Source organism: Phascolarctos cinereus, unplaced genomic scaffold, assembly GCF_003287225.1.
Source record: "Phascolarctos cinereus isolate Bilbo 61053 unplaced genomic scaffold, phaCin_HiC Scaffold_2;HRSCAF=192, whole genome shotgun sequence".
In the NCBI taxonomy this organism is placed as follows: Eukaryota; Metazoa; Chordata; class Mammalia; order Diprotodontia; family Phascolarctidae; genus Phascolarctos; species Phascolarctos cinereus.
The window spans coordinates 40,413,701-40,426,037 of record NW_027555625.1 but is presented as its reverse complement, the minus strand read 5'-3'; the positions used below and the strand labels follow the sequence as shown (position 1 = coordinate 40,426,037).

Here is a 12,337-nt window from a genome sequence, read left to right as displayed (position 1 = left end):
AGAGAAAGTGCTGGAGATGCTGAGATCTCTTCATTCTAGAACTCTGCCCTGCAGCATCTGGTGGCCAGCCCTGTTACTTCTCCCTTTTCTTCTTGGGGCATCATCTTGAATTTGGGACGGGGTAGGGGTTGGGACCAGAATGGTATTTTGTGTCCCTGGGAAAGTAGAGTATTTGTGAATCTCCCCTTGTCTGTGAGTCTCTATGGGCCTGGAGGGATTTGGAGGTGGGTTTCAAGTTAGTCATTTTTTAGCAGGATTTGACAGCAGCTGATGAGAGATAATTTCAGTTTAATCCATAGACTCTTGTCGTAGTGGGCTCAAAAGTACTCACTTCTCACTTCCCCATGCCTTATAGCAGGGAAGATACATTACATTACCCTTTCACTTTCACTCACACTTCAGAATGAAGACAATGAATAGACAGACAAATCCATATCCAATCAAAGTTTATTGTGGAAACAGTGAGATTAATAGGCCACACTTCCCTTTTCATAAATATTCACCCTTCAAGAATACATGCTTACATTTATAGGTCCCCTGAGTAGACCATAACAATATAAATTAATTCAGTTTTACTGACATCAAAAGCTTTAGTCTCTTCCTGACATTGGCTCATCTCAGCCTTTTCCTTCAGAGAATTAAATAGACATGAGCATCCTTAAACAGACCACATAATAAATAAATAAATAAACAGACAAACAAACAGTTGCTAAAGACCTGAGAGGGCAGTGTTGGAGGAATTTGGAAATAACCCAGGCTTGGGGAGATAGTTATGGATGATTCAGGAGAGGCCCCAACTTGGCAGAGGCTAGTTGCTTTTGTCTCTGGGAAATAACAGGGCAGCTTTTGAGCACAGTCACAGCTGATGGGGCTCAATCATAGCCTAATCCCATTTAGAATCAGCAATACAGGAGAACCTTGAGTTAGTGATTGCATAGCACTTCCTATTTTGTGCCCTTACTAAAATTCACAGGCCAGAGGCCTCTTTTGTCCTCCTCTTCCATGGTCATCTTTTCTTTCTCCAGATCCCCCTTCCTAATGCTCCCTGCCTATCAGCTATCTAGTGCTCAAACCTCCATCTTGAATACCAAACTATTACCGTGATTTTCCCAGATTCTGCTCAGCCAGGCACTGAAATGGGCTATGTCGCTTTCCCTGAGCAAAGTCAGCATCTGAATGGTAGCAATACAAATTTCCAAAGAACATATTAAGGCCTAAATTGAATACACGTCATATGTATACCATATGAATTCCCAAATTCCTTTTCTTCTCCCCTCTGCCTAGGTCATAGAGTACACAGCATACATGGACTTGCTGTTTAAGAGAGTTCATCCAAAATGAAGTCGGTTATGTCCTTGCCCCCTCTAATGTTCCCCAGGAAGACAGGCTGATCATCCAGTTGAGATGTGCTGATGTACCAGTTGGGGTATTCTGCAGACTCAAATTCAGTTGTATGATTGATTTCTATCTTGTTGAAGATGAATCGCTTTTCCACATTAGTGCTGGGGAAATCAGTGATTTGCTGCAAATGATGAAGACAGATTCCTCCATGAGAAAAGGAACAAGGGAACTTCAAAGAGGCATTTTCAAAGAGCAAAAGGGGTAGAGTGCTGAATTGAATTCGAATCCTGTTTTTGACGCTTACTACCTATGTAAACTTGGGCAGGCTACTTATCTTCATTGGACCTCAGATTTCTTCTCTGTAAAATGAGGGCTTTGGACTAGATGATCTCTAAGGTCCCTTCTAGCTCCCAAAATATGACTTCCTCTCTGGTACCTGAATAGGAGCTGGTTGAGAAGGTCCTTAGGTTGGCCAGAGAAGAAATTGATGTCACAATAGGATAAGAGTATAAAGGCAGGGGCTAGCAGTCATAATTCCTGAGTTCTGTTTATAGGTTTGCATTTTTGGGGTGATTGGAAGGAGAACCTCACTCTTCTTTGTGGCTAAGTACCAAATATCTAGGGACATGCTACTCTGAGCTTTGTACAATGTAGTTTAAAAAATGTTTATTCAAGCAAGGATTAAATAAGAGACCGGACGATACACGAATGAACCAATATTATTTTCTCATTTGGAATCATGAGCTTAGGAAATTTATGCAAATTAATCCAATCCAGGTACTCCATCAATTTACTGGGGGGAAAATTTGACTATCTCAAACTACATGACTGTGGGAAACAAGTGAATTTTTTTATAGGAGTGAAAGTAATCTTTATTCCTAGTATGCTCACCTCCAGCTGCAGAATGGGCTTCTCACCACGCATCACACAAGACAGATAAAGATTATTTTTCTTGATACACAGGACCACATGTGTTTTCTGGGAGCCTATCTCACCAAGGAAGTACTTCATGTTGAAAATTACTGGAAAAGAAAAAAAAAAGCAACAGTGTAGTGAATGGAAATCCCAGAGCAGGTGGTCTTAACCTTGATTGTATCATTGACTTCCTGAGTGGTTTGGTGAGTCTAAGGATCCCTTCTCAGAATAATATTCTTAAATGTATAAAATAAAATGCATAAGATTACAAAGGAAACCAGTTCTAGTGAAATCTAGTTATTAACTTATTATTTTTTTTTTAAATGTAAGGGATTCCAGGTTAAGGAACTCTTTCTAGAGAAGTTGTTGGGCAAGGTGACCAACCCAGGAAGACCATATTTCTGAGAGTTAGGCAATAAATGGGTATGGACATGTGCGGATTCAAATTGAGAAATGGGGGGAGGGGTGGTGGTTAAATTGAGCATAAATGTTATGTTACTGAGCTCACATTTTTGAGCCTTCTGAGTCAAAGATGTCATAATCAGAAGCTCCAAGATCGCTTTTGCTTCTTAGTGGGAAGTACACCAGGCTTTCCTATTTTCAAACGAGAGTAGAAAGTAGGTAGCTTCTTTGCTCAAATGACTGTCTTTCAAGGAAAGTGAAAGCTCAGAGGACTCTGACAACACACCTGTTTCTATTCTTGACTTTCATGTGCTGAAGAGCAGGGTAGAGTGGATATGGCTAGTACTTATTTAGCTTCCACGATGGGGAACAACTTTTTAGAATAAAAGTTCAGTCCATTGTTGTAGGTTTTCTTGATAGGATCCCTTAAAGTCACATTTTCCTTTTTTTCTTTTATTCCAGTTTGGTACAATTGAACTAGATACTATTAAGAATTTTAGAGATAGCTCATAACAAAGAGAGCTAGGAATGTAAAGCCCAAGTTTGAAACCTTCTTTAGCTTTGCCTACTTTCAATCTTAAGACCAATTTCCTTTGGAAATTTAGATCTTTGGGACAAAAACTTAATTTCTCTAGATTGAAAGATCCAGGAGAAATCTGAAGTGGTTTTTCTAACAACTAATGCTCTAATCGCTCAGATTGAACCAAATGAAATAAAGAAGTAGCCAGTAAGGCCCCAAACTGACTGTCCTTTGAATCAATCTTAATTCAGACAATCCTTCTTTGTGGGACCTGGCACAGTGCCTTGCACCATTGGATGATAGTGAAATAGATGCTTGGGCAGAGGCAATGAGCATTAATCTAAGTTGGAGACCCACTATAAAGACCGAGTGTTATGGACATCAAGAAGGAAAGACCAAGTATCAGAAGTTACCTTGTTGGCTTATGTTGCGACCATTGAGATGGAGAGCTTGCAGTTCACTGGTCTTGGACAAGGCCAGGCATTTTTGATTTATGTCCTGAATGGTGCAATCTTGGGAGGATACAAACTGAAAGGCGGAGTCGGACTGATAGATTTCACAGCTCTTGAAGGTGACAGGTTCTGAAAAGTAGAATATGTATACTATTCAGAAGCATTGAATCAGAGGTAGCAATCTGTCAAGATTGTCCCTTGAGGTCATGAAGAACCACCTAGGCTCACTTCCTAGGATCTTTTTGTGAAGTATAGCTTCACCTGGAGACTCTGCCTTTGGCTCAATCCACTTGTTTTTGTTCCTTTTCTTGTCCTAACCTTCTTAGGGAGTGCCTTCTCAGGAGAGTCTGAGTTTGAGTTGGGCAGGTTAGGACAAGTGTTGAATCTGGCATCAGGAGAAACAAGCCATCAAATCCTACCTCCAATACTTATTAGCTGTGTGACTGTGAGATAAGCTCTGCTTATCTCAGTTTTCATCTACAAAAGGGGGCTAATAATAGCACTTAACTCGAAGAGTTGTTGTGAAGATCAAATGAGATATTACTTGCAAAGTGCTTTGCAGATCTTAAAACATTGTAGAAACACTAGTGATTTCATTATCATTATTATAATGTTTGTGAAATACTTTCTGAACCTCAGAGCACAGTATAAATGTTTGCCAAAAACATCAGGAAAAAGAGAAATATGTAGATTAGTGTTGGGGAGGAGTTGGGATTAGGAAAGACCCAGCATCTGTCTCTCAGTTCTCTTACCTTCTTGAAAGATGCTTGTGAAAATATTCATCAAGTCATTATCCTGGAAAAGCTGGGAGCAGAGTCCATTCAGATGCTTCATCTTCTCAATTGCAACAACTACCATCACAGTTTGATGGAATTGATGGGGCTGAGAGGTAAATTTCAGCTGGATGGCATCCTCCTCCAGAAAACTTTCTTTGGAGCAAAGATCAGGATACTGGAAATAACCCTGCAAGCAAACAGTGGAGTTGGTGATTTAGGGTTATTGAGCTCTTCTTGTTTGTTTTTTTTCTTAGCAGTCACCCCCTCCAGAGATTTAATTGAGTTGGGAAGAGATCCTACTCATCACTTAAACTGGCAGACTGTTAAAGAGTTTACAGGTCATCTAGACCAAGACCTTCTCATTTCACAGATGAAAAAAGTGAGACCTAGAGAGATAACTTGATTTGGTCAAGGTCTCATAGCTTGGTACATCCAGAATTAGAATCCAAATCTACTCTCTTTTTTTTTTTTTTGCTGCTCCTTTTTCCAGTCCCAGGTTTCCATTTCCAATGTCATCATTGTTAGCATATTAGTATGTGTGTGATCATACAAGGTCTGCTAGGACCTAATCTGCTGCCCCATAATGATAAATAAATTTTCTAGGAAAATAGAGATAATTCAAAAGTGAGTACACAGCTTGTACTCACCACCTCTGAACTTTTATGGTCCCATTTATGACATACAATTATAAACTAGAGTTGGACTAGACCTCAGAAACCACCCAGACTAGCCCACTCTTTCCCCTCCATTTTGTAGATGAGAAAACAACTTGAGAGAGGTTAAGTGACTCAATTATGGTCACAGACCTGAGATTCAAACTCAGGTCCTCTGATTCCACAGCACTATGTTAACTCTCATGAGGAGATGAAAAAGAACACAACTCAAAGGCTTGCCCTGTAAGCTCAGAGTAGTAGAGCCTGGGCTTTCACCATGTCAAAGATCCCCCCTCCCCACATCCTTACACTCCTTGACCCAGAATTTAGACCATAAAAGAAGCTAGCCAAGAACCTTACCTTCTTTTGGTTGGGACCATCAGCCTCATAAAATTGGCTGTCATCATTGTCCCTGTAAACAAAATCAAAGAAGCTTGTTAGGTTACTTCTCCTAAGTCAGAGCCTTTCTCCTTGCACAAAAGCCTCTGCTATTAATAGAGAACTTATGATCAAGTCCCTGAGGTCTTTCTGACAAGCTCCATTAGGACAGGCACAACATGCTCTAAAGAGTGACCAATCTGTGAGCCAGTTTGAGATTTAAAGGAGTGGTCAATGGGTACTGGACCTTAGCCAGGCTGTGGGAGGGCCCTCTGTTACTGACTTTGGTCATGTTAAGTAGGGACTGGGAAGTGTAGATCAGGGAGGGGGAGATATAGTGATTAAGTCTTACATCAGACTCAAGGATACTAAGGAATAGTCAGTGGGATAAAGTAAAAGTCCAGACTACTAAGCTAGTCTTCGCAAAGGAGTCCCTCTACAATCCAATGCCTGACTCCCCATCTCTTCCTTTTATTCCTTTGCTAACTTAATCCCACTATCCCAACCCATTTCCCCCAGCCTTTCCCCTGAGCCCTGTAGTAGATCTACTGATGCCTACTTGACAATGCCCATGGATATAACTGGTTATGGTGACAGGCAAAAAGAAGCAGAGGGTCATTGAGTTAAAATTTTAGAGCTGGAAGGGACCATAAAGATCACCTCATGCAATTCTCTTACTTTACAGATGAGGAAACTGAGGCAATATTAATGTTTGATTGCCTTTTGCTGTGTGAAGATGTAAGTTTTTTTTTTTTTAAGGACCTATGTAACTTTCTAACTCTTTGGCCCTGGTCTGATTTCCCGGCACAGGATGATCCTTCAGCTGATCACTACTTGTCATTCAGCTCAGTCTTTCTACTTACCTGTAAAAATCCACCTCCTCACATGTGATTTCAGGTACCACTGCCATGATAACTTTGTATTCCTGGACAAAGAAAATAGAAAGAGTTACTAGCTGTAGGTGGCTGAGCAAATATCACTCCCTATGAAGTTGTTTCTCCCTAAATGACTAGAAGCTCCTTGAAGGTACAGACCATATCTTACTCATTTTTAGAGCCTCAGGAGCCTTCCCTAGTATCTTGGCATGCAAATCTATTGAATGATTAAGTGAATCAAAGAATTTCAGAATTGGAAGAGAACTTAGCATCCATCTAGTTCAAAACATATTAACTAAGTCCATAGACCCTTAAGAAGTTCATGGATTGGTTTTGGGGGCTAGGAGGATGGGGCTTTGTGGTCATTTATGGGAAAATACTACATCTTTATTTTCACTAACCTTTAGTTTCCTTTGTAAACCTATGCATTTCATTTTATACATTTAGAAACCTTAGTCTGAGAAGGAATCCATAGACTTCTCCAGGCTATTGCCCAAGACATCCATGACACAAAAAAGATGAAGAGCCCCTGATCAAGTCCAACCCACAACCAAGAAGGAACCCCTATTGCAGCATGCCCAAGAACCAATTATCCTGTATTTGCTTCAAGAATCTAATGAGGGGGACCCACTACCCTGAGTGGCAGCTCAATCCCTTTACTGACAGCTCCAATTGTCAGGAAGCTGGTTCCTGTCATCAAGCCAAAATTTATTTCATTTCAACTTCTAAGTATTGCTTCTGAATCTGTTACCTGGAGCCAAATAAAGGAAGTTGAATCTCTTATTCATGTGACAGCCCTTCAAATTCCTGAAGGTCACTATCATGTTCTCCATTTAAATTCATTTCCCCAGGCTAAAAACTCTGCTTCCTTCAACCAAATGCACCATCCTATTGCAATCTTAGTGATGGTGGCAGCACGAAATAAAACATACGATGTCCCCTGTCCTCTCTCTGGTAACTTATGTAGGTTGAATACTTCACAGTCAAAAAGGCAACTTCTGTGCAATTGGGAAGGCCAAGAGGAGATGACAGGTAAGTTCTTCTCTAAAGAACTTCTGTATCATATAGATCAAAGGCTCAATCAGGAACAGTGGAAAGGGTGCAGATTCTGGAGTTAGAGGGCTTAGATTTACATCATTGATTTTTGCCACCTGCGTGACATAGGGCAACTTACTTTTCCTCCCTAGTTCTCGCTCTCCTCAGAGAGAAGTGAAGTGAGGACAAAGTGATTTTTGAGGTCTTTTCTGAGATCTGTATCTATGACCCTATCTATGATGCCTCATTCAGGAGCATTGCCCCCACTGAACCACATGCACATCAAGTCATTAAATGAGACCAAAAGAGCATTGGTTCCCAAAATCAAAGAACAAAAATGAAACAAAAACAAAAATTGAACAAGTTGTCAAGAATTCTTGGATAGAAAATTACTTTTCACACATTAAAATTATATTTAATCATAGAACCTATTACCCCAACTCCTGGATGCCCCTCCCCTCCCAAACCAGGAGAGACAGAGAGGATCTCCCAGTCAGTAATCATTGGGAAGAATTCAGAGAAATGATACCTTTGCTGGCAGGAGTGATAGGAGCCTTCGGTCAGTGTCAGCTGTCAAGTGGAGAAATGATCTCTCTGCTGCCATCTGGGCGTTTTATTCACTGTCAAAAGCAGAAGTAGGGTACAACAAAATTTCCCTTTTGGTCAATTAATTGCACAATTTTGTAAAACTAAAAAAAGGGAATAGTGGGAACTTTGGGGGACAACTTGAAATGACGCCTCAGATTTTCAGGAAAAGAAGAAGCAATTTGGATTCTGTAATGATGTAACCCTTTCCAAATATGATGACAACAAATATTGTAGTATTTCTAATAGCAATCCTGTTCTTGATTTGTAATCAACAAAGGACTGGATTTCATTAGGTTTGCAGACTGTAGTTTTGGATTTGTAGGGTCATAGGGAACAAAAGTATGAATAAAATAGTCCTTTCTTTTTCAAAACTTCCTTTTTTTTTTATTACGAGCATCATCTTCAACAAACATTTCAATATGTAAAGGATAAGAAGGAGATTTATATAAGAAATTGTAAACTTAAAAAATGGATATTAAATAATTTAGTAAAATAAATTGTTTCCCTTCTGAACTTCTTTCTGTTTATAACTGTGTATTTAAAAATGTTTTATTGATTCTCATTTCTTTCTTTAAACTTTATGTATTATTACCTACTAGCCCACCTCCCCATCCTCTCTTACAACAAATGGAATGCCCCCTCCAGGCTCTCTCCTCCAACTTACACTACCACTGGTAGGTTGGAGTGTCAAGACGGTAGATGGTACTTAATTCATTCAAGACTCTGGAATAACCCAGAGGGGCTACTACTCATGAAGCCCTATTCAGTTTGCTCCTTAATATCATTCAACCAGTAGATGTCAATTAGTTTTTCCAAAGGGGATATTTATTGAGAAGGGACAGCAAAGAACAGCAGTTACAAAGCAATACCCCCTCCTCCACCCCTCTCCCTTCCTGCCAGTGATACCTTTTCCTTTTGCACATAAAAAATTTACGGAAAAAGTGTGCTCAAGCCTAGGCAGCACATATGGCAAAAGGACAAAGACAGCTTTGGGTTGCAGGAAGTCCTTTTTCTACTTTTGCAGAGTTCTCATAACATTTCCCTTAAGTATAACTCTCTACTGGCCTCCAAAGTCTAGTATCCCTGTGGAACCTGAAGCTAGGTCTGGTTTGCTTTCTCTGTCTCCCTTATACAGGTACTGCCTTGGGACTCTGCTACCAGTGCTGGCATACTCAGCTACTCACACTGATGGAAACTCCAGATTTTCTGACCCTTTGAAGTTCACAGAGTTGTCACCTGCTCAATGATTGGGGTGGGGATAAGTCTGGGTCTATTCCCCCACCCTGCTAGCTGCCTTTTCCTCTAGGCTTAAGTTCTATCTCTTCAAGGTGCTCCTGCTCTAGAAAACACCAGTGCTTCACTGCTGATAGACCAATCAAACTCCCAGACTGCCATGTTGTTTTATCCACAGCCCCACATAGTGTGACTGATTTGCTTAAACCAATCACAAAACACTTTCTGAGTGGCATCATTTGAGAAATCTGGACCTTCCATGTTTATATTAGTCCCAATCCTTACACAAATCAGTAGAGTCAAGCAAAACGAATAACAAATTGGTAATTTTGAGATTTTCTGTCTTTTTCTGCGTGTTAAGGTTATAACTTTTATGCCAAGCGCCAGGAGGTATGCTTCTTTTTCAGTCTTCTCAAGTCATCACTACTTGGATGAGAGTCCTGAGGTCTTTGAAAATTGGTTTTCCTTGACATAAATGTGACCATCAGGTAAATAGTTCTCATGTTTCCACTCATTTCACTCTCTATGAGTTCATACAAGTGTCTCCAAGTTTTGCTGAATCTATCATAATAACCATCATTGCTTATGGTACAAAGATATTCCAGTCATTCATATGTCTCACTTTGTTCGACCATTGCTCAATTGGTGAGTGTTTATTTTGCTTCCCTCTCTTTGCTGCTGTATATTTTTGTACATATGAGTCCTTTCTCTTCGTCTTTGACCTCTTTGGGGCCTGTGCCTAGTAGAAGAATCAATGGGTGAAAAGGTACATCATAGGTTAGTAGCTTTTTGGCATGGCTCTAAATTGTTTGCCAGAATGATTGGATCCAGCCATAGTCTCATCAGCAGAGTGTTAGTATCTCTCCATCCATAGACAGCTCTTACACATTATCACCAGTTTTCTTTATATTTGAGATATCAGATATTTACCAAAGAAATGTCCTGTGAATCTTCTTTCCTAATTAATTGTTTCCCTTCTAATTCAAACTGCATCAATTTTCCATGTGCAAGAACTTCTCAATTTTGTCATTAAAATTGTCCATTGAAATTCCTGTGGTCATCTCTATCTCTTGCTTAGTCAAAGATTCTCCCCTTGTCATACTTGTGAAAGGTAAACACTGCTTTCTCGTTCATGGCATCCCTACTGTTCGCCACAACCAATTAATTCAGCAGGCATTTTAAGTGTCTCCTAAGTGCACACGTTTCTTGTCACATAATAGGTGCTTAGTAAGTGTTTGCTTTCTCAGTAGAGACATAATAATCTCAGGAGCAAGAAAGCCCTAATTACCAGCTGGATCTCTGGAGGCTTCCCATGGCCAGAGGCACATCAGCTGAACCTTGAATGAATGTACAGACACTAAGAAGTAGAGGTAAGCAGGGAGGAAATCACCTGGGTAAAGGCAAAGAGACATGAGTTGGAATGACGTGTCCAGAGAATAACTAGGAGGCCATTTTGGCTGTCATAGAGTTCATGAAGAGGAGTAGTAAGAGAGATAGATGGAAAGTAGTGTGTGAAGGGCATTCAATGTTCTTGATCAGGAGAATGGCATAGGTAGACCTGGGCTTTAGGGCGATTGTTTTAGAAGCTGTATGGAGGACTATTTGGAGAAGGAAGAGGTTAGGAAGTGGGCAATTAATTAGGAGACTATTGGAATAGTCCATGCGGGAGGTGATGAGTGGTCTCAGATTGTTGAGCCACTGTTGGTGATAGCTGAAATATCACGGAAACAGAAGAGGCACCACTAGATTGGAGAAGGATAAATGTCCTTATTTTCAAAAAAGGAAAGAGAATAGAGTTTGCGAACTACAGAACAGTGAATTTGACTTGATTTCCTGGGGGAAATCTAGAACAGATTATTAAAGAGATGGTTGAGAGCACTTAGAGAGAAAAGGATTACAAAGAGCTAGTCTGGTTCCATCAAGAACAGGGCATCCCAAAGTAACCTCAATTCCTTGTCTGAGAAGGTTACTAAACTGGCTGATGAGGGGAATGTTATGGATGCAGTTTACGTAGATTTTTAACCAAGCTTTTGATAAAATATGTTACTCTTGTGGAAAAGATGGGGAGACATGGATTAGATGATAAAAAAGTCAGTCAATAAGCATTTATTAAGCACCTACTATGTTTCAGTCACTATGCCTAAGAGCTAAAAGCAAAAAAACCCAAACAAACAAAACCAACCCCCCCCCCAAACCCCCCCTCCAATATCTGCTTTCAAGGAGCTCACAGTGTAAGGGGGGAGATAATATGAGAACAACTATGTACAAATGAGATATAAATAGTCAGATGGATCCATAAGTAGTTTAATGACCAGATCCAAAGAGTAGTTTTTAATGGTTCAATGTCAACATAACAGGAGATTTCCAGTGGAGTAGCTCACACATTTGTACTTAAATAAATATAGAGTCCTGTGCTATTTAACATCTTAATCAGTGATTTGGAGAAAGGAGATGTATATGTATAATATATGTATATATGCACATATTATGTATATAATCCATAATACAATGCATATAAAATTATATTACATATAATAAAACACACAATATTATGCATACAATACACAATACATATTTCATAATATAGGCATTGTATATAAAATATATATATATAGAGAGAGAGTGTGTATCTCTATCTCTGTCAGCTAAGTGGCACAGCAGATAGAGTGCTGGGCCTGAAGTCAGGAAGACTCATCTTCATGAGTTCAAATCCGGCCTCAGACACTTAATAGCTATGTTGCTCTGGGCATATACTACGCACTTAATAAATTGCTTGTTAATTGATTGATGATTGATTGGTCAAAAAGATAGTCTAATTTCCTACACCATAGATCTCTGGGATATGTTCATCTCTTAAGGTGCTTAGATGCACCCAGTACAGGAAAATCCAGATTTACCGAAAAGATTAACTAGGAAATAATAGTCTCCTTTATAAAATGACTCCTTTACAAAAGAAGACGGAAGAGACCCTTTAATAAAAGAGTGAGTTATTGACATTTTATTGACATATAACTTGGGTCTAGGGGAAAGGTGAGATCAAAGGACCTGAGCAGAAATCCCACCTCCCATGCTTTCTACCTGTGTGACCTCAGGGCACTCGCTTAAGTTCCCACAGTCTCAGCTGTTGCATCTGTAAAATGAAGAGATTGGCTTAAATAAGCCTGAAATC

At 39.8% G+C, this 12,337-nt stretch overlaps 1 protein-coding gene across 1 annotated transcript; it reads right to left on the bottom strand.

The window, feature by feature from the left end:
• Positions 1 to 429: 429 nt before the first annotated feature.
• Positions 430 to 7,951, bottom strand: IL1B (interleukin 1 beta). Its single transcript, XM_020963753.2, has 7 exons — positions 7,877 to 7,951; positions 6,301 to 6,362; positions 5,420 to 5,471; positions 4,383 to 4,593; positions 3,592 to 3,759; positions 2,233 to 2,363; positions 430 to 1,522 (listed from the first exon to the last, which is right to left on the bottom strand). The coding sequence occupies exons 1-7, from the start codon at positions 7,949 to 7,951 to the stop codon at positions 1,319 to 1,321; spliced, it is 903 nt and encodes a 300-aa protein (XP_020819412.2). The 3' UTR covers positions 430 to 1,318.
• Positions 7,952 to 12,337: the final 4,386 nt, after the last annotated feature.